The sequence below is a fragment of the Sarcophilus harrisii genome, chromosome 5 (genome assembly GCF_902635505.1).
Source record: "Sarcophilus harrisii chromosome 5, mSarHar1.11, whole genome shotgun sequence".
In the NCBI taxonomy this organism is placed as follows: domain Eukaryota; kingdom Metazoa; phylum Chordata; class Mammalia; order Dasyuromorphia; family Dasyuridae; genus Sarcophilus; species Sarcophilus harrisii.
In genome coordinates this window covers 115,804,397-115,828,249 of record NC_045430.1, presented here as the reverse complement: position 1 = coordinate 115,828,249, position 23,853 = coordinate 115,804,397, and the positions used below count along the sequence as shown (strand labels likewise).

Genomic DNA, 23,853 nt, shown 5'->3' with positions numbered 1-23,853 from the left:
AAAATCAATGATGGTGGCTTAGCTGTACCAGATCTAAAATTATATTATAGAGCAGGTTACCAAAACATTTATTGGCTAAGGAATGATTAGTTGATCAGTGAATAGAGAAAGGATAAAAACAGTCAACAAATTAGCAACCTATCTTTGGACAAAACCCAAAGATCCCAGCTTTGGGATAAGAACTTACGTTTGATAAAAAGTGGAAAATTAAACAATTATGGAGAAACTAGGATTGATCCATACTTCTGCCAGACACCAAGATAAGGTCAAATGGGTTCATGACCAGAAAAGAATGAAATCATTAATAAATTAGAGGAAATAGGATAGTTTACATCTCAGACCTGTGGAAGGGAAGGTCTTTATGACCAAAAAACTAGAGATCATTACTGATCACAAAATAGAAAATTTTGATTATACCAAACTGAAAAGTTTTTAAAAACAAAACTAATGCAGACAAGATTGGAAGGAAGCAATAAACTGGGAAAATATTTTACAGTCAAAGGTTCTGAAATATTCTCCATTTCCAAAATATATAGAGAATTAACTCAATTTATAAAAAATCAAGCCATTCCCTCCAATTGAAAATGGTCAAAGGATATGAACAGACAATTCTTGATGAAGAAATTGAAACATTTATCATATGAAAAGATGCCCAAGTCATTATTAATCAGAGAAATGCAAATTAAGACAACTCTAAGATACCACACAACCTGTCGATTGGCTAAGATGACAGGAAAAATAATGGGATTGTTGGAGGATGGGAACTGGGACATTGATTCATTGTTGGTGGAGTTGTAAACGAATCCAACCATTTTGGAGAGTAGTTTGAACTATGTCAAAAAGTTATCAAACTGTTATACCTGATCCAGCAGTGTTATACTGGGATATATCCCAAAAGGATTATAAAGAAGGAAAGGGACCTGTATTGCATCGAATGTTTGTGGCAGCCCCTTTGTAGTGGCTAGAAACTGAAACTGAATGGATGTCCATAAGTTGAGAATGGCTTGAAAAATTGTGGTATATGAAAATTATGGAATATTACCTGTTCTGTAAGAAAACCAGCAGGAGGAATACAGAGGCCTGAGAACTTACACGAACTGATGTGAGTGAAATGAGCAGGACCAGGAGATCATTATATACTTTAACAACAATATTAGATGATGACCAGTTCTGATGGATCAGGCCATCCTCAGCAACAAGATCAACCAAATCATTTCTAATGGAGCAGTAATGAACTGAACCAGCTTATACCAGAAAAAGAACCTGGAGATGATTAAAAACCATTACATTGAATTCCTAATCCCTATATTTATGAACACCGATTTTTGATTTCCTTAAAGTAATTGTACAAAATTAGAGTCTGATTCTTTGTAAGCAAAATAATGTTTTAATAGTATACTTATTATTATCTAAGTTATATTTAATATATTTAACATCTACATTCATCCGCCATTTAGGGAGGGTGGGAGTAAGAGGTGAAAATTTAAAGATTTGAATTGTTAATGCTGTAAAGTTACCATGTATATATCCTGTAAATAAAAGGCTATTAAATTAAAAAAAAAAAAATGAAAAGGGAGAACTTTCCACTAATGAAGAGGAAATTAGAGCAATAATTAGGAGTTACTTTGCTCAACTTTTGCCAATAAATTTGATAACCTAAGTAAAATGGATGACTACCTTTAAAAATAAAGGCTGCTCAGATTAACAGAGGAGAAAGTAAATTGCTTAAATAGTCCCATTTTAGAAAAAGAAATAGAATAAACTATTAATCATCTCCCTAAGAAAAAATCCCCAGGATCAGATGGATTTACATGTGAATTCTTCCAAACATTTAAAGAACAATTAACTCCAATGTTATGTAAACTATTTTTTAAAATAGCAATTGAAGGACTCCTATCAAATTCCTTTTATGACACAGACATGATCCTGATACCTAAATCAGGTAGGTTGAAAACAGAGAAAGAAAATTATAGACCAATCTCCCTGATGAATATTGATGCTAAAATCTTAAATAAAATATTAGCAAAAAGATTACAGAAATCATCTCCATGATAATACAGCATGACCAAGTAAGATTTATACCAGGAATGCAGACGTGGTTCAATATTAGGAAAACTATTATCATAATTGACAATATGAATAACCAAACTAACAAAAACTATATGATCATCTCAATAGATGCAGAAAAAGCATTTGATAAAATCTAACATCTATTCCTATTAAAAAACACTTGAGAGTATATGAATAAATGGATTTTTCTTAAAATAGTCAGTAGCATCTATTTAAAACCACCAGTAAGTATCATATGTAATGGGGATAAACTGGAACCACTTCCAATAAGATCAGGAGTGAAACAATGTTGCCTACTATCATCATTACTATTCAATATTGCATTAGAAATGCTAGGTTCACAGCAGGATGAATACAGAGAGGATTGGTGAGACTTACATGAACTGATGCTAAGTGAAATGAGCAGAACCAGGAGATCATTATATACCTCAACAACGATACTGTATGAGGATGTATTCTGATGGAAGTGGATTTCTTCAACAAAGAGATCTAACTCAGTTTCAATTGATCAAGGATGGACAGAAGCAGCTACACCCAAAGAAAGAACACTGGGAAATTAATGTAAACTGCATGCATTTTTGTTTTTCTCCCCATGTTATTTCTACCTTCTGAATCCAATTTTCCCTGCGCAACAAGAGAACTATTAGGTTCTACACACATATATTGTATCTAGAATATACTGTCACCTATTTAACATGTATAAGACTACTTGCCATCTGGGGGAGGGAGTAGAGGGAAGGAGGGGAAAAATCAGAACAGAAGTGAGTGTAAGGGATACTGTTGTAAAAAATTACCTTGGCAGAGATTCTGTCAATAAAAAGTTATTTAAAAAAAAAGGATTTGAACTAGGGTCTTAGACCTCTTCATACTGTTTAACAAAGGAAAGTATGGTCCCCTTTATGACTGAAACGTCAGTCTCTCTTAAGAGAGCTTTGTATCCTGAGGGGTTTTCTGAAAACATTGCTGGGACCAACAAAGAACTATTTCTATACCAGAGTTTGAGAGATGTTATCATTTATAGAATTTGTAAAGAATGAAAAACCGAGATGAAAACTATGTCTCTTTTTCATCAAATCAGCCTGAGCAAATTGACTTACATTACTCAATGAATAGAGGGTTGTACCTGTATCTAGTAGAATCTGATTTGTATTGTCTAGCTCTTTTTGTTTAAATGAAATTAAAAGTTAATGCATTAATTAAAGAGCCTTAGGAATTAAAAAAAAAGAAATGCTAGGTTCAGCAATAAGAGTGGAGAAAGACATTAAAGGAATTAGAGTAGGTAATGAGGAAATCAAATTATCACTCTTTGCAGATGATGTGATGGTATACTTGGAGAACCCCAGAGATTCTACTAAAAAGCTATTAGAAATAATCCCCTCCTTTAGCAAAGTTGCAGGATACAAAATAAACCCACAAAAGTCATCAGCATTCTTATATATCACTAACAAAATCCAACAGTTAGAGTTACAAAGAGAAATTCCATTTAAAATAACTGCCGATAATATAAAATATTTGGGAATCTATCTGCCAAGGGAAAGTCAGGAACCATATGAGAAAAACTATAAAACACTTTCCATACAAATAAAGTCAGTCCACACAAAGACAAATATTAAGTGCTCTTGGATAGTTTGAGCAAATATAATAAAGATGACAATACAACCTAAATTATTCTGTTTCTTTAGTGCTACATCAATCAGACTCCCAAAAAACTATTTTAATGACCTAGAAAAAATAAAATAACACCAAAATTCATCTGGAAGAACAAAAGGTCAAACTTTCAAGGGAACTAAAAAAAATCAAATGAAGGTGGCCTAGCTGTACCAGATTTAAAACTATATTATAAAGCAGCGATTACCAAAACCATTTGGTGTTGGCTAAGAAATAGACTAGTTGATCAGTGGAATAGGTTAGGTTCAAAGGACAAAATAGTCAATAACTTTAATAACCTAGTGTTTGACAAACCCAAAGTCATCAGCTTTTGGGATAAGAATTTACTGTTTGGCCAAAATTGCTGGGAAAATTGGAAATTAGTATGGCAGAAACTAGGCATTAATCCACACTTAACACCGCACACCAAGATAAGGTCAAAATTCGTTCATGATCTAGGCATAAAGAATGACATTATAAATAATTTAGAAGAACATAGGATAATTTACCTCTCAGACCTGTGGAGGAGGAAGGAATTTGTGACCAAAGAAAAACTAGAGATCATTATTGATAACAAAATAGAAAATTTTGATTATATGAAATTAAAAAGTTTTTGTACAAAGAAAACTAATACAGACAAGATCAGAAGGAAAACAATAAACTGGGAAAACATTTTACAATCAAAAGTTCTGACAAAGGCCTCATTTCCAAAATATATAGAGAATTGACTCTAATCTCTAAGAAATCAAGCCATTCTCCAGCTGATAAATGGTCAAAGGATATGAACAGACAATTCTCAGATGAAGAAATTGAAACTATTTCCAGCCATATGAAAAGATACTCCAACTCATTATTAATTAGAGAAATGCAAATTAAGACAACTCTGAGATATCACTACACACCTCTCAGATTGGCTAGGATAACAGGAAAAGATAATGCTGAATGTTGGAGGCGATGTGGGAAAACTGGGACACTGATACGTTGTTGGTGGAATTGTGAATGCATCCAGCCACTCTGGAGAGCAATTTGGAACTATGCTCAAAAAGTTATCAAACTGTGCATACCCTTTTGATCCAGCAGTGTTACTACTGGTCTTATATTCCAAACAGATTTTAAAGAAAGGAAAGGGACCTGTATGGGCAAGAATGTTTGTGGCAACCCTCTTTGTAGTGGCTAGAAACTGGAAACTGAGTGGATGCCCATCAATTGGAGAATGGCTGGATAAATTGTGGTATATGATTGTCATGGAATATTATTGTTCTGTAAGAAATGACCAATAGGATGATTTCAGAAAGGCCTGAAGAGACTTATATGAATTGATGCTGGGTGAAAAGAGCAGGACTAGGAGATCATTATATACTTCAACAACAATACTATATGATGATTAATTCTGATGAACATGGCTCTCTTCAACAATTAGTTGAACCAAATCAGTTCCATTTGTTCAATAATGAATAGACTCAACTACACCCAATGAAAGAACTCTGGCAAATGAGTGTGAACCACTACATAGCATTTCCAATCCCTCTGTTTTTGTCTGCTTGCATTTTTTGTTTCCTTCACAGATTAATTGTACATTATTTCAAAGGCCAATTTTTCTTGTGCATCAAAATAACTGTATGGGATTTGTATACATATATTGGATTTAACATATACTTTAACATATTTAACATGTATTGGTCTACCTGCCATCTATGGGAGGAGGTGGGGAGAAGGGAAAAATTGGAACAAAAGGTTTTGCAATTGTCAATGCTGAAAAATTACCCAAGCATAATTCTTGTAAATAAAAAGCTATAATAAAAAAAATTGTATCCTCAGCTTCAAAAGTAGCTCTCAGAGAGACTATAGATATTGTTTCTGTAACAAGGAATTTGTTATTGTTCTTCCTTTATTTTTAAAGAGAACAAATAATATCACAGTGAAGCTTTGACTTGAGGTAAAAATACATGAATTCATCAGATTCACTCTCTCTTCCAACGTCATCAAAGTCACACTTCTGAATGAAAGTTAAGACAGCTTGTGATGGCCTGGGATCTAGTAGATAATTTTAATGTCTTTGATATCTGAATAAAATCTAAGAACTCCACTGTTCCTGCTTTGGATGGTTACATAGCTTTGGAACAAATTGTTCTCATCTGCCCACTCTGCTGGAGGTTAGACTCTTGTGAAATTACAATTTATTTCTCCTTTGTGAAAAGTATGTACAGCAAGTGGCATATCAACTTTAATTCTTGAATATGGATTTTCTTGCTAAAATAAAAGAATATTTTAGCATGTAGGGAAGGGCTAACAGAACTTTCTGAGAAAATTATTAATTGTTAAGAAAATGGTTCTGGAACATCTTGAGAGAGTTGAATGGTGGGACCTCATATTTGGAATTGATGTTTAAAAGTATATTTGGTATGATTATTCTTACCTTTCATATATTACAAATGCTTATTCATATTTTTTCCTTACTGTATTTTAAAAATATGCTTTAGGGGGCTGAGCCAAGATGATAGAGAGTAGATAGGTATTTGCCTAAGTTCTTCCTTGCTTACCTCAGAATTAACATCAGATCAAGCCAGTGAATGGGTTTTGGAGTGACAGAACTCACAAATATTTGGAGTATAACAAATTTCCAGCAGAAGATATTTTGGAAGAACTTCAGAAAAAATCCATCTGAATTTGGTAGGGGGGAGGCAGCCTAGTGCAAGTGCAGCACAGGGAAGCCCAGAGAAAACAAGATTCAATGTTCAAGGGGAATCTAGTGCAAAGCTCTTAGCCAAAGTACATTTGCTACTTTGTCCTGATCGAGAAGCCAGTGGATCAGCAGATAAGCTGTGAGACACCCAACACAACTACAAAAGAAAAATAGCGAGCCCCTGAACCCTGGCATAACAAATGGGACTTGGTCATGTCTACACATAATGGGAAAGAAGCTGGCAGAGCTGATCCCAGGGCAGTTTGAAACCACCATAATCTGTGGAGGAATTTTGAGAGTATCTTTCTTTGCCCTAAGAGCAGACCTTAAAAAAGGAATAAATAAGCAAAGAAGAGCTCTAACAAGAGATAGCTATTATGGAGTCAAGGAAACCCTGATGAGACTAAAGGTAAAACATCTCCAGATAAAGCCTGAAAGGTGATAAAAGTTCTCCAACTCAAAAAGGTCTCGTGGAAGTATTCAAAAAGGATCTTTAAAAAAAAAGAAGAAAAATGGGGAAAGAAAATGAAATCTTTGGAAAAGGAAACACAGAAACTGTCTGAAGAAAACCATTCCTCAAAAAACAGATTTGGCAAAATGTAAAGAGAAAACAATTCCTTGAAAAACAGTATTGATGAAATGGAAAAAGAGAACAACTGTCTAAAAGTAGAACTGGCAAAATGGGGGTGTGTGGATCCAATGAATAAAACAACTCATTTAAAAGTTCAATCAGACAAATTCAAAAGGAGATTAAAAAAGTGTTAACTGAAGAAAATAATTCACTAATAATTAAAATTGAAAAAAATGGAAGTGAATGACTCAATGAGACATCAAAAATCAATCAAACAAAACAAAAAACAAAAAAAAATTGGGGGAAAGTAGGAAAATATCTCATTAGATAAACAAGTGAACTGAAAAATAGGTTGAAGAGAGAGAATCTAAGAATTAGAGGTCTCTAAGAGAGAGAATTCAGGTTATCTGAAAACCACTGTGAAAAAAAGCCTAGAAAACATCTTTGAAAAAAATAGCTCAAGGAAATACCCTAATGATTTAGAATAAGAGGATAAAATAGCCATTGAAAGGACACATTGATTACCTCCTAAAAAAGAAGCCAAAATGCAAACTCCAAGGAATATCGTAGGTAAATTCCAGAATTATTGGATCAAGCAGAAAATACCACAAGGAGCCAGAAAGAAACAATTCAGTTTGAGGAACTACAATCAGGATGACTCAGGACCTTGCAGCTTCTACTTTAAAGGATTGAAGAGCCTGAAATATGATATTTCAAAGGGCAAGGGAATTTGGACTTCAGCCAAGAATCAACTATCTAGTATAACTAAGCATTATCTTTCAGGGGAAAAGATTAACATTCAATGAAATAGGGGATTTTCAATTATTTTTGATAAAAAGACCAGAGCTGAAGAGAAAAGTTGATTTTCAAATACAGAACTTAAGGGAAGCATAAAAAGGTAAAAAGGGAATAAAAACTATATTTTTAAAGGTTAAAATGTTTACAGTCCTTTTTGGGAAGATGGCATGTATAAAACCTGAAATCTATATCTTTCTTAGGCTTATACTTTAAGAGTATAGGTTTAATTTGACTTTATTGTGATAATATAAAAAAGAAAGTACAGGAGGAAAAATGATTGTAGAAGAAGAAGATTAAAAAGGAGGTGAAATCTGATAAATGACATGACATGAAAAGGCAAAAAGACCTATTACAGTTGAGAGAAAGAAGGGAGAGAGTAAGCATTGTTTGAACCTTAAATTTGTTGAATTTGGCTTAAAAAGAGAATATCAGACAAATGTAGCTTTAGATAGGAAATTGTCTCACCTTATTGGGAAGTAGGAGGGGAAGGGGAAAGGAAAGAGGTAGGCTAATAGAGAGGAGAATGGAAATAAAAGGAAAAAGGCATAAGAAAGGGGGAGTGGTGTAAAAGGGGTGGGAAGATTGAGGGAGATGGTGGTCAGAAGCAAAACATTGATGAGGCAGGAAGGGGGAAAGGAAAGAAAAAAGTATAACTTGGGAAATAAGATGATGGGAAATACAAAGTTAGTAATTTGAAATATGAATGTGAATGGAATGAACTCTGCCATAAAATGGAAATAGATGGCAGACTGGATTAAAAACCAGAATCCTACAATATGTTGTTTACAGGAAACACATTTAAGGCAGAGTAAAGGTAAAAGGCTATGATAAAATTTAATAGGCTTCATCTGTATTTTTTTTAAAAAAATAAGGCTAGTGATTCTGAAATCAGATGAGATCCTGATCAAAAATAGATCAAATTAAGAGATAAGGAAGGTATACTTTGTTAAAGGATACCATAGATAATGAAGTAATATAAATATTAAACATATATGCATCAAGTGGTATAGCATCCAAATTCCTAGAGGAGAAATTAAGAGAGCTGCATGAAGAAATAGACAGGAAACTATATTAGTGGAGGGATCTCAACTTTTCTCTCTCAGAACTAGATAAATCAAATGGCAAAATAAGAAAGAAGTTAAGGAGGTAAACAGAAGTTTACAAAAGCTAGTTATGATATACCTGTGGAGAAAACTTTTCTCTCAGTGATACATGGAACCTACACAAAAATTGACCATTAATTAGGGCATAAAAATATTGAAATCAAATGCAGAAAGATAGAAATAATAAATTCATCAGTTCCAAACCACGGTGCAATAAATATTACATTTAATAAAGAGCCAGAGAAAAATTGATCAAAAATTAATTAGAAACTAATCTAATCCTAAGGAATGAGTGGATGAAACAAGAAATCATAGACAATAACTTCAGCCAAGAGAATTACAATAATGAGAAAACATACTAAAATTTATAGGATGCAGCCAAAGCAATTCTTAGGAGAAATTTTATCTCTCTAGATGCTTAATTGTATAAAATAGAAAAAGAGAAGCTCAATGAATTGGACATGTAACTGAAAAAGGTAAGGGAAAAAAACAAATTAAAAATCCCCAATTAAATACCAAATTTGAAATTCTAAAAATAAAAAGGGAGATTAAAATTAAAAGTAAGAAAACTGTTGAACTAATAAAGAAAACTAAGATATGGTTTAATTAAAAAAAAGAGATGGTTATTATTAAAAATAGACAAACTTATAGATAATTTGATTAGAAAAAGGAAAGAATAAAATCAAATAGTATCAAAAGTGAAAAGGGTGAACTTTCTAGCAATTAAGAGGAAATTAAAGAAATAATTTAAGAGCTATTTTGTTCAACTATATCAGTAAATCTGATAACCTAGGTGAAATTGGTAAACACTTACAAAATATAGATTGCTTACATTAACAGAGGAAAAAACAAATTTCTTAAATAGAAGCATTTTAGAAAAAGAAATTGAACAAGCTATTAATCAACTCCCTAAGAAAAAATCTCCAGAGTCAGATAAATTTACAAATTCTACCAAATATTTTAAAGATTAACTGCAATACTATGTAAAAAATTTGAAAGATGAGGTAAGAAGGAGTCCTATGAAATTCCTTTTATGACACAGATATGGTGCTGATACCTAAATCAGGTAGGGTCAAAACAGAGAAAGAAAATAATGGATCAATTTTCCAGATGAATATTGATGTAAAAATATTTTAAAATATATATTTTAAATGATCAAAGCAAATTAGAAACAGGATAATACACTATGATCAAGAAGAATTAACACCAGGAATCCAGGAATGGTTCAATATTAGGAAAACTATTAGCATAAATACTACATCAATAACTGAACTAACAGAAATTAAATCATTATCTCAAAAGATTCAGAAAAAAAACATTGCTGGGAAAACTGGAAAATAGCATAGGAGAAAAGAGGCATTGACTAACATCTAACAACTAACACCCTCTATCAAAATAAGGTCTAAATAGTTTCATAATTTAGATGTAAAGGGTAATACTATAAGCAAATTAGGAGAACAAGGGATAATCTGCCTCTCAGAACTGCAGAGAAAGAAGGAATTATGTCCAAAAAAAAAAAAAAAGAAATAGAAAACATTATGAAATGCAAAATGAATAATTTTGATTATATTACTTTAAAAAGTTTTTGTACAAACAAAATCAAGAGAGACAAGATTAGAAGGAAAACAGAAAACTGGGGAAATGTTTTTACATCCAAGAGTACTGATAAAAGCCTCATTTATAAAATATATAGAGAACTGACTGAAATTCATATGAATACAAGGCATTCTCCAATTGATAATTGGTCAAAGGATATGAAAAGGCAATTTTCAGGTAAATAAATTAACACCATTACTTGTCATATGGAAAAAAATGCTCAAAATCAGTATTTATCAGAGAAATGAAAAGTAAGATAACTCTGAGGCTGCTATTACTACATACCTCTCAGAATGACTAAGATGATAGGAAAAGATAATGGTAAATATTAGAAAGGGTGTGAGAAAATCAAGACACTAGTACATTTTTAATGGAGTTGTGAACTATCCAACCATTAGGGAGAGCAATTTGGAACTATGCCCAAAGGGCTATCAAACTCTGCATTCCCTTTGTTGCAGCAGGCTACTACTAGGTTTGTATCCCAAAGAAATCATAAAAAAGGGCAAAGGATGCACATATGCAAAAATGTTTGTAGCAGATCTTTTTGTAGTGGCAAGAAATTGGAAATTAAGTGGATGTTGATCAGTTGGGGAATGGCTAAATAAGTTATGTTATATAATTATTTTGAAATATTATTTGTGTACAAGAAATGATTAGCAAGATGATTTTAGAAAGGCCTGGAGAGACTTACATAAGGCTAAGTAGAACGAAGAGAACATTGTGTAATGGGCTGAGGTTTGAGTTGATCCACTGAGGTCACAAGTACGTGAGGCTAAATAGTAATTGGGCTATACTCTATTAATATACATGATTGGATAAAGAATGGCCCCTGCCCACTCTCCGTGCAAGTCCTGATGTGTTGTATAGGAAATGACGATTTGGGTGGGTGGAGGCAGAGAGAGACAGGAAGAGAAGCTGGGAGAGATTGGGCCTGGGTTCCATACTCCTAGCTGCTGGTCATGTGGCTGCTGGTCTAGCTAGCTTCTTGACTCAGCTACACACATTGCTATTGCCCATTCTCTTCCACCTCCTATCCTTCTTCACTGAGAATAAAGACTGACGATTTTCCCCTAATCTGAATTCCTGACTCTGGCTGATTTTAGAATACACGATCTTCACATTTGGCACCCAATGGTGGGAACCAAGGACTGAAGAAGTCTCCAGTGACCAGGAACTTGGGTGAGTGTTGTTAATAGACAAACAGGGAACTTATTTTCTTAAAAACTAAACCAGTAATCTTTTTTTGGCTAAAATGGGACAAATGCTAGCTAAAGACTCTCCATCCCCGCCTCCAACCCCTTCAACCCCACCCACTAGTGGTGCTATAGAAAGCATGCTTAAGCTGATAGAAGGACAAGGGCTACTTATAACTTGGGAACAGGTAGCTAGACTGGTGGGTACATTAAACCGCATCTCCCCTTGGTTCTTAGAGGAGGAGCAGATCTCTCGAGATAACTGGTCCCTAGTTGGACAACAGTGTCCACGTATTACAGTGAAAACGGGCCTCATTCAATTTCCATCAAGGCATTTTATTTATACAATATAATTCAATTAGCACTAAGAAACCCTATCCCTAGAAGAAAGAAAAAACCCATTGCTCCCATTCCCGGTCAGTGTAGCCAAATAGGGAGGCCTGATATTAAGGAGGAAGGCAATGAAGAGATTAATGACTATATCCCCACAGGGCATGGAGACTTAAGTGAGCAAGGGTGTGGTGACTTTCCACCTCAGGAGGCAGCTTCAGTCCCACCTCAGGAGCAAGTGATTGACTCTCCTCCATCAACTCCACCCTCCAGGCTGGAGGGAGGAGGGGCAGTGGGAGGGAGGGGGAGAGTGACAGTACCAGTACCTCCCCCCAGCATCCAATTATGAGGATATTGCAAGAGGGCTTAATGAAGGCCAAAGAAAAGGGCATGGATGTGAGGGAGCTACAGCCACATGTCTTTCCTGTAATTTCCCAGTTTAATGCCTCCTGTCAAGAAAGTCGAAGATATGCCCCTTTTAACACAGAAATCATCAAAGACCTGAAAAAGGTTTACACTCTTTATGGGGCTACATCAGCTTATGTTAAGATGCTATTACAGAATTTGGCTTTTGAAATCTTGACTCCTAATGACTGGAAATCTATACCAAGGGTATGCCTAGAAGCTAGACAAAACTACTTGTGGCTTTCTGAATATAGTGAACTCTGTAGGATACAAAGCCCAACAAAATGGTCAAAATGCTGTTCATGCTGCAATCACCTGTGACCTACTAACAGGTATAGGTCCCTATGCAGATGTCACAGCAGAGATTAATTATTCAGTAGCAGCATATGACCAAATTGCTGCTAATGTATCAAAGCATGGGCTTCGATTCACAATAAAAATGACAAAGGTGAGGCCTTCACAAAAATAACACAAGGGCCAGATGAACCCTTTGCTGACTTTGTGGGACGTTTGCAGACTGCTATCACAAGAACTAATGGGGAAAATTCATCAACAGATGTTTTAATAAGGCAACTTGCTAAGGAAAATGCTAATGAGGTCTGCAGAAGAATTATACTAGGACTGTGCAAGGATGCTCCTTTAGAGGAGTTCATAAGACGCTGTGCCACAGTGGGCACAAATGCCTTTTATAGCCAGACTCTGATGCAGACTTCCCAAGATCCCAACATGGGTAGACACGGTCCCTTCTGGCAAGGGACTTCTAGAGACACGTCAATGCTTTCAGTGTGGTAAAGTAGGGTATCGGAAAGCTCAATGTTGGTATAGAGACAGAGTGAGAAAACAGGGTGGGAGAACAAGACCCAGTATCCCATGTCCAAAATGCAACAGAGCCTTCCATTGGGTCTCAGAATGTAGACAGGTTCAGGGGAAATGGGTGAGGGAACCCCCAAACAGCAAAAAAACACTTGGGGCATGATGGGGAAAATTGCACCCAAGTACCTAAAATCAATACCAAAACCAATAGCGGATGCCATTTGAGGGAGAAAGGGATTACACAATCAATCAGCCAGGAACAACCTGATGGGAGAAAGGGGATTATAATTAGGGAAATAAGGGTTGTTGAGCTGAGACAATTGAATACTCCTGAATAAAATCTGTTCCTCTCCACCTATGGATCCCTTGCCTCCAGGCACATAAACGCCAACCTCCTGAGTATTGAAAACAGTGTCCATCCACACACCCTGATGTGAAACGGGGAATAAAAATATCATCACCAATACAGGCAGACAATTGTGACTTATCACCAAGAAATAGTAGCATCAGGTTTCTCTTCAGAACCTAATAACCCGGATATCCCCGTTCTTATTCCAGATCACAAAATCCACAATATACTGGACAGCCTATAACAGCTGACCAACCTATTAGATCATATAAATGGCCTTCCATTGGAAGGATTGGTAACACTGGTTGCAAATCAACAGTCATTAAATAATTGATCACTGGCCAAAAGATTAAAACAGACACCTACATGTCTGGGTGGGAGGATCAATACGCTGAAGTTATCCCCTATGAGATGGATTTTTGAAGGCAAAACAGGGTTTTACTCCTTTTATGTTGAAAAATCCCCATCAATCTTGGGGAAGAGATGTTTTACAACAATTAGGGTTAAAATGATACTTGGTTTTTAAGCAGGGCCTTTTGAAGGCCTGCCAACCTTTCCCTTTCCTTCCAATGGAAAACTGAACACCATTGGAAGAACAGTTTAAATAATAAAATAAAATTCAGGCCTTATTAGATATAGTACAGGGCAGCTTGACCAAAGGACACAAAACCTTCTCTAAGTCCTTGGAATTCCCCATTTGTTGTAAAAAGAAATCTGGAAAATGGAGGATTTAATGGTTTAAGAAAAGTGAATGAACAGATGGAAACTATGGGAACTCTTCAGCCTGGACTTCCATCTCCTCCATTCCTAGAATGGCCTCTTTGGGTCATAGATATTAGTTTTTCTATTCTATCTCTCTGGATAAGGAGGATATGAAAGATTTGCCTTTTTCGTCCCGAGTTAACAGCTGAGCCTTATAAAAGATATGAATGGACAGTTTTGCCACAGGGGAAAAACATCCTACTATGTATCAAATGTATTTGCTGCTCTTGCTCCAATAAAAAAAGCATTCCCAAAAATTATGCTATTACATTACGGATGATATATTGGGATGTGCCCTGAGGAACAAATGTTAAAACATGTCTACAAAGACCATAGAAACACTAAGGTTACAAATTATACATAGCACCAGAAAAATTCAAAGCTCTCCCAATTTTAAGATTAAAGATACCTAAGTTGCTTACAGTTCAAAAACTGTCCCAAGAACAGAAAATAAACACATTGATTTTTCAGAAAGTGGAATATCCAATGGATGTGACCATTTAGGTTTGACTACCTATCATTAAAATTTATAATTTTGGGGGACATTTTAAATTCACCACCCCCAAAAAGCTCAAGAGGCTTTGGAGAAGTTAACTGCTTTATCAATTGGTTGAAAGGTCAAAAATGGAATATCAGTTTTAACAAAGGCACCCAAAAAAGGGGAAAGGGGGAACCTCCCACAACCAGAACAAAAACACCCCCATCTTGTGGCTAGTTTTAAACAGGCCCAAAAAACAATTATCTGGGACAAACCCCAAAAAAATTTTTAAAAACAAAATTTGTGGGTTTAGAAACCCCCAAAAAAATTTTATTACCATGTTCCAAATTTTAAAAATGGACTCCTTAAAATAGCAGATATTACAAATTCAATTTCTTAAAAAAAGCTAAAAATTCCTTTGGCCCTATTTCATGGTGTCCAAAAAATAAAAAATTGACTCTATTTTCTTTAAATTAAAACCCTTTAAACTACAGAAGTTAAATTTTATTCCATTCTCAATTCCAGGGCATAAATATAATTCACGGTATTCATATTTGGTAAAAAATTAAAGCCCAAAAAAATTCATTAAATATTCAACCTTTGAAATTTTCCAAGGAAAAAAAAAGGTAAGACATATTTACCCATTCTTTCTTTTTATTTTTAATTCAAAGGAAAACCCTAATTGTTGGCAATAATTTACAAAGGGAATCCATTTAAATTTAGGTTCGCTTTCTTTACTTTGGAAAAAAAAGGGATTTAATAAAAGCCGGGCGCCCCTTTTTCCATCCCTCACCCCCAAAGGGCCCTTTGGTTTGAACCCAATAAAAAAGGGAAATGGTGTAATTTAAAAACTTTTGGTTTTGCTTTATATTTTAAAAACACCTTTTTAAATTTTCAAACCATAGAAAAGAGAAAAGGGCCCTAACAAAAAGCCAAGGGTTCCCAAAAAAAAAAATTCCCTTTATACTTTAAACTTTTTGCAATTTTTGCCGAAAATTTAAACACAAAGGCATCCAATCCCCAAGGCCAAAAAGGGGAAAAACAGGATTTAAGACCTTAAAAAAAAAGAAGGCCCAAGGTAACCCAAACTTTAAATTAACCCTTTATCTAAATTTTGAAAAAGATGGACTGGCTCTGGCGACAGGTTTTATAACCCACAGAGGTCAGTGTCCAGTGCGAGCAGCTCACTATCTTTAGATAATTGCCAGGTGATGTGGAGAGACCCAGAAAATGGTGAATGGAAAGGACCAGATAGACTCACCGCTTTGGGGAGAGGGTTTGCTTGTATCTCTACAGGTGGAGAAGGAATCAGATGGGTGACAATGAGCCATATTCGCCTTGTCCATCGCAGAGAGACAGAGCAGACCCTTGAAACAAAGGAGAAGACCCAAGAAATATCGGGTGGTTCTGCTGCTGATGGTGCTCACCATTGAAAGAGCGTGGCAATTATGGCATTTGACTCATGGACATCAAAGATTGTTGGACTTGAAAACCCTCAGGAATCATTGGATTCTCTGAGACATAGGACTTGAAAACTCTTAGGAATCATTAGATTCTCTAAGAAATGATAAGACTGTTACAGGACTTCAAAATCTGCTGGAATCATTGGATTCCCTAACACATAAAAAGACTTTTGCAGGACTTCAAAAACTCAGGGGGATCATTGGATTCCCTGACATGTGAAACAATGGACAATAGATTGGTTTTGGACTATCTCTTGGCTGCTGAAGAAGGTGTATGTGTGACTGTTGTTTACATACCCTCCTTCTAGGACTTCTGGTGATCTTTTCCAACACCATGTTGATTTATATTGTTTGCTATTACTCTACTTGCATGTACAATTCATGTTTGTTACACCACATCGAGCCTGCACTGACTGTGGGGAGAGTCATCCCTAATAGCCTCTGCGTTATTGCTATGTGCTTGTGTAATACCTCCCATGCTGATGGGTTTGTGCATAATAAGACCCTTCAGCCCAGAAACCCGCTAGCAACCCCCACTTCCCTTTGGTGCTTTTCATCTCCCTTCCTGAGATGTCAGGGAGGGCGTGATCATCTCCTTTTTAGTGCTTTCACCACCTTTCCTGAGAAGTCAGGGAGGCTGTGATCACCTCCTTTTCCGTGCTTTCACCTCCTTCCCTGAGAAGTTAGGGAGGCTGTGATCACCTCCCCGTGGGGGCTCTGACCTCCTTGAGGAGTCAGGGATGGCATGACCACCTGTGTTCTAAAATAAAAGAAAGCGGGAGATGTAATGGGCTGAGGTTTGAGTTGATGCACTGAGGTCCCAAGTACGTGAGGCTAAATAGTAATTGGGCTATACTCTATTAATATACATAATTGGATAAAGAATGGTCCCTGCTCACTCTCCATGCAAGTCCTGATGTGTTGTATAGGAAATGACAATTTTTGTGGGTGGAGGTAGAGAGAGACAGGAAGAGAAGCTCGGAGAGATTGGGCCTGAGTTCCAAACTCCTAGCTGCTAGTCATGTGGCTGCTGGTCTAGCTAGCTTCTTGACTCAGCTACATACATTGCTATTGCCCATTCTCTTCCACCTCCGATCCTTCTTCACTGAGAATAAAGACTGACGATTTTCCCCTAATCTGAATTACTGACTCTGGCTGATTTTAAAATACGTGATCTTCACAACATTGTATACAGCAACAAGTTTATGTGATGATAAATTATAGTGGATATGGCTCTTTTCAACAATAGGTGATTCAGGCCAGACTTGTGTTGGAAAGATCCATATACATCCAAAAATAGGACATTTGAAATCCAGAATGTGGATCACCACGTAGTCTTTTCACAATTTTTGTTAGGTTTGTTTGCTTGCTCGGTTTTTTTCTCATTTTTTTGCCTTTTTGATCTGATTTTTCTTGTGCAGCAAGATAAATGTAGAAATATGTATAGAATAATTTTACATGGTTAACATATATTGGATTACTTACAGTCTAGAGGAGGCAGTAGGAGGAAGGGAAGGAGGAACATTTGGAACATAAGGTTTTGCAAGTATGAATGATGAAAACTGCATATATTTTGAAAATAAAAAGCTATTATTTAAAAAAAATAGTTCAGAACGGGTAGGGGACATAAGTTCTTACATATACAAGAACTTTAATGTCTACCAAAAACTAGAAGATTAGAGAAATTATCACATATGTGGAATTGAACAAAAGATTAAAGGGCAAAAAAGTTTCTCCACTTTATTTAGTAAATAATATGGCCCCAGAATTCTTTTAGTAATATAGAGGGAAACATCAGAACTTACTCTTTGATTTTCTTAGAATACAAAACACAGTAGATACAGTGCTGGGTCTGGCATCTTTCTGAGGTGAAGCCTGATCTCAGACACTTACTACCTCTGTGACACTGGGCAAGTCACTTTGCCCTGACTGCCACAGTTTGAGGGAATTTCTTCATCAGAAATTTCATGCTCTAATGACATTGTATATTCTTAAAAATTAATTATTTTGAAAATTGCTACATAGAAACTACTTAATATGGAATTAAAAATATCCAGTATTAAGTCTGAACCTCAGCCATTTACCTTTTGTCCCAGATAACATATTCTAAGCTAAAAACAAAATTCATTTAGTCAGTTGACTTGGTTTTCCAAGTTTTCCCTGAAACTTGGAAGCTGAAGGGTTCCCCTCTCATTGGTAAAATTACCGGTTTCTAAATGCTGAAAAGAAATATATATTAAGTAGAAAGTTTTAAACACCTCTTTAGTTAATACATGGTCAAAGGATATGAACAGACAATTTTCAGGTGATGAACTTAAAGCCATCCATAGTCATTTAAAGAATGCTCTAAATCACTATTGTTTAGAGAAAAGTGAATTAAAATAACTCTGCAGTACCATACCTCTCAGATTAGCTAAGATGACCGAAAAAGATAATGATGCATGTTGGAGTAGATGTGGGAAAATGGGTACACTAATACATTGTTGGTGGAATTGTGAAATAATTCAACCATTCTGGAGAGAAATTTGGAATTTTGCTTAAAGGGCTGTCAACCTGTGCATACCCTTTGACCCAGCAGAGCCACTATTGGGACTGTATCCCAAAAATATCATAAAGGAGGGAAAAGGATCCACATGTCCAAAAATGTTTGTAGCAGCTCTTTCTGTGATAGGAAAAAATTGGAAAATGAGTAGATATTCATCAATTGGGGAATGGCTGAACAAGTTGTGGTATATGAAGCATAGGCATTTTATTGTTCTATAAAAATGATGAATGAACTAATTTTAGAAAGGCCTGAAAAGATTTAGACAGGATGATGTATGAGTGAAATAAGCAGAACCAGGAATACATTGTACACAATAACAGCTAAGAAAGACTTGGTTCTTCTTAGTATTTCAGTGATCCAAAGCTATCTAAATAGATTTTGGATATAAAATGTCATCTGCATCCAGAAAAAAAGAACTATGGGGAGATTGAATGCAAATTAACCCATGTTCAGTTCACTTCTTTTTTTCTCTCTCTCTCTCTCTTGCTCTCATGGTTTTTCCCTTTTGTTCTGATTTTTCTCTCCCAACATCATTCATAAAGCAATGTGTATTAAAAATAAATACATTTTAAAATTTTAAAATAAGAAAGTTATAAATACCTAATTCACTTTTTTCTTCATAAGTTTATGCTAAAAAATGTAAATACCAAAAAAATTCTAATTCACATTTTTTACAAATTTAGCTTTTTTTTTTTTTTTTTAATAGAAAGTGCTTTGCAGTAAGCCTAAAGATTTTGGATCCTAAAGCTGTATTTGAAGGGTATTGTTATAATTGCTTAATACTTACTATTCCATGAAGAAATGAGGTAATGAGGATAAAATACTTCCAGCTGCCATGATGAAACACCCAATTCCAATTACTCTTGGTATATGTAATTTGGCTCCAAAATGACTTACCAATGTAATCAATAGCAAATTGCCTAGAAGAAAGATAACTGCATTTTAATATAAGGCAATTCATGAAGTATAGTATGTCTTGAAACCCTACTCAATGTGGGGCTGTTACTTTGATGGGCACTAAAGGAAGACTGATGAAATACAAAATATGATGACTATTTTTTTCCATCTACAAGTATTTCTTCATCCAGTTGAAGACATAGAACTTACATAGGTGAAGCAAATCTCATTCTAAGTATAATAATATTGTATAATCAAAGATCAGATCAGGGAGAAATTATCAAGAAAATAAAATTGGGAAAGATGAAACTTAAGAAAAAGGAAAGAAAATAAGCAAAGTTTCATGCAAAAAGATAATATGAACAGGATGCTACTTTTTTGTAGGAGCCTATTAGTTCAACTGATTGAGATGAACAAGATATGGCTAGACAATAATCAGTCATATCTGGTTAAATTATGATGGGATAATACACAAAATCAGAGGTAGCAATGATGAACAATGGAATAATATATTGTTTGAAACAGTTTCTTCAGTTTTTAGAGTAAAAATAAAACCTCCTGAGGAATTTGAGTTGACTTGTTCAGAGGTCTGAGATAGCAGTTGCTTATTTGCATATCAGGAGCTATAGAAAGATCAGAGGAAGAGAAAGAAATCTGGAGAGGAAGGAAAAATGTGTAAGACACTATTTAAAACTAGAGAACACATAATTGGTTAAAGTTCTTTCTCTTTTCAAGAATTGATAGGTCCTACCAACTTTAATTAAATCAAAATTACCTATTTCAAAGCTTCCATCAATTAAACCAGCTTTAGATGTTGTTATGCCAAATCTTCTTTCTATATGAGTAATGGAACTTTTCAAGAAAGTTGCCATTAATGCTTTGCAAAAAAGGCAGCAGATAAGGGCAATCATGAACAACTGTGCAAGATATAAAATGGAAAGGAAAATATGTTTTAATAAAACTCAGAAGAGTTTCTGTGTTTGCATACAATAACTTAAGTCATCTTTACCTCTCAAAATAATAGCATTCATTTTTAAGGCATGTTCATTGTTCTGGTCTACTCTCATCCTTTCTCAGAAAGAGCCCCTGATGCCTTGGAAGTACATTTGTTACTGCTAATCCCTTGTGACTGTAAGCAATACTACTCTTTAGGTCCCTACATACTTGATGACTGTATGGACCTTTTCTTGTTCTTCTCTGCAGTGGAATCTCTGTCTTGAGAGCTTCTGAAGCTGTTGCTGCTTTTGTAGCTTCAAAATTCATTGCTAGTGGTATACTCACAGGGGTTCTAGACTGACTCTTACCTCAGTGTCTCAAAATCTTCCAAGATTCTGAGTTTTCTTGGATTGATATAATGTCTCACTCTGGCCTTTTGTTATTTGTGTTACTACAGAATTTGAGATATGATATTATTTTAAAATAGTTTGGAAGGAAATATTGGAAGAGTTTAGTTGTACTGCTTCCTCTACTATGACATTATAGCTCCTCCTCCCCAAATCCACTAGATCAATTATGATTTTTGTAACTCCATCACATTGCTCCTTCTAAAACTGCCTTCCTTCCCCCTCCCATATGGGATAGAACTCTGCCATTGATACCATACCTCCATTCCCTGATGGACTTAATCCACTATATTTTGTAACTCCTGCCTTGGGTTTGAGTTGTCTTGATTGATAACTGAGAGAAAACTCAACTAGTCCTCTCAATTTAGCTGACCTCAGACTAGAGTATGCTTTATACCACATTCCACCATTCATCCTGCTGAATGTGCAATCTGCATAAAGTGCCTCTCACCAGACTAGAACTTCCTTTCAGGGGACCCACTGTCCTGTATGTGTTGTTTATAGTTATTAGTTCAGCTATGAAGACAGGGACTGTTTCACTTTTATACTTATATCTCCACTAACTAGAATAGTTGCTGATACATAGTAATGTGTTCATCACTTTTTTATTCATTCATTCTATTATTCACTTCATGAATTAATTGATTGATTCATATAAGGCATAGTTCAACTATGTTGAGAGAGACACAACTATGTTGTGTCTAATCAATCTATAGATATCTTGGAACCCCTGAATAAGGAGTGAACACAAAAAATTTCTTATTTCTTCCTTGGTCCACTACTGATCTTTCATTTAGTCCCACTTTGGAGTCTGTAACATTCTTGTTTAGAGCACAAAATTTCTTCTTTGTGAGATGATTCTGCTCCTATTAAGAAAATCTGAAGGATAATATGTCATCTTTTTGATAAGGTCAGTTTTTGCTTGAGTGAATAAAATCATCCAAAGACATTTTCAACTTGATCTATTAAAATAAAAAGGATATTGAATTTCCCCTCAAAAATGTCTTTTTTATTTTCTAAGTATCCGCATAAATGCTTAATTTCAACTTTCTAATCTTAAATAACTCTAAATCTGTAGTCTAAGCAAAGAATCATCAGTGAATGGTTTCTAAGCCTAGCTAAAATTTCTGAAAACGCATTGCATTAAATTGAAATATGTTGGAGGATTTTGGAGTTTGAGCACTTAGTTTAAATTAAGAATATAATGGAAAGTTCCATTACCACTCTACCTACTCCCCAAACCTAAGGTTTCACTACTCTAAAAAAGGTACAGTCTGGTGACCCCTAATAATTCAATTAAATACTTTTTCTGTCTTAGTCTTAGAATTAATTTTATGGTAACAAGAGGTTCAATAAATTGAACAGGGACCTATTGACAGGATGTTTCAGAGGTCACACTTGAACCCAGAGCTTCTGGACTCCTACACTAACTTTCAATTCACTCTGAGATATGCTTTTCCCAGAAAGTACCATTCTCTTTAATTATAATTTTTTTTCTTTCAATTAAAATTAAAGGTATACTTAGTTCTTTCCTGGAAGAATATAATCCATTGAACCTTAAAGCCATTGTTGCATTTCGCTTTTTCCTTGATGGATGAATCCACATTTCGTTGCATAGGTGAATTTTGACTTGAGCCTTTGCTGGAATCTGAGATACCTGTTTCTGCTGCCATTTTTTCTTGTCTTGAAATTATTACCTGGAGAGGGAAGATACCATTTTATTATAATTTTAATGTGTGAAGGGAAAGAAATACTTTCCCCAAACCCAGCTTGTGATACTCTTCCATATATAATAATAACAACAAATATGAGCACTGCATGGGATGTTTGACAACATCCAATCAAACTCTTTAATTTTATAAATGAAAAACTAAGTCTCAGGTAAAGTGGCTTGAATAGATCAAATAGATAATCTTAATAACATAGCTGGAATGAAACACAGCATTTTTCCTGCTATTGCTGTAGTTATTATCTCCCTAACATTTTAAATACCAAGAATTTCTGGAAAGGCCCACTTTGAAACAATTTGAGATAGAGAATAAACAGTGGAAAAGAACTTTGGTTTCTATTCCCAAATTTGTCAATATTTGTGTGACCTTGTACCACACACAATGGTACTTGATATCTTTGGATCTGCTTCCTCATCTGAAAAAAATGATGAATTAGGTTAAATGAACTACTTCTAAGGTCACTTTCATATAAAACATAAGTTCATTAGGGACAGGGTCACATTTTTTTTCTTTAACCCCAGTACCAAGCATGGTGCTTTGCATACAGTAGGTAGATAATAAATGTTTGTTGAACATCATTGACTCCAGTTCTTGTATTTATCAATAAATTTAAGGAAACTATAAAATTGCATGTCTTTCCTAGAGTAATGTATAATGGAGACAGAAAGACCATACTCATACACAAGAAACAACAACAAAAAAATAGCACAAAAATGTATAATATATGTTGAGTTATGTAATGAAAGCTAGAATTCAGAGAAGGGGTGATCATTATTGGATAAAGTAGAGTTGATAGAGGAAATGGGACTTTAATTGGTCTTTGTCCTTTGGGTAAGATTTGAATAAATAGAAAAGAGGGAGGACACTGTGAACACTCAGAGTAGGACACTCAGAGGAAGACTTCACTGAAACTGTATCCATAATAGGCCCAAAGTGAAGTCCAAATGCTAGTAAATATCGGTTATTTTGATGCCCTTGATTTTCCAAGATTGCCAACCTTTTTTCAGACTGTATCAAACATAGGTTTTTTATTTACATAATGTTCCTATGAATCACTAGCTTTGTGCCTATAATGTT

The 23,853-nt window shown here is 35.0% G+C and overlaps 1 protein-coding gene across 4 annotated transcripts in view; it reads right to left on the bottom strand.

Moving 5' to 3' along the window:
- LOC100923273 (solute carrier organic anion transporter family member 1B3-like) overlaps nt 1-23,853 on the bottom strand; it is a 91,877-nt gene that overhangs the window by 48,776 nt on the left and 19,248 nt on the right. For 3 of the 4 annotated variants that reach the window (XM_012550671.3, XM_023504507.2, XM_031938421.1), the window contains exons 2-4: nt 22,603-22,743; nt 20,479-20,620; nt 19,594-19,726 (exon numbers count right to left, since the gene is read on the bottom strand). In XM_012550671.3, coding sequence (XP_012406125.2) covers nt 19,594-19,726; nt 20,479-20,620; nt 22,603-22,719 — 392 coding nt within the window. In that variant the 5' untranslated portion in view covers nt 22,720-22,743. Of the gene's footprint in view, nt 1-19,593; nt 19,727-20,478; nt 20,621-22,567; nt 22,744-23,853 lie in introns of those variants that run through there. The other variant, XM_023504506.2, reaches the window with a different exon arrangement.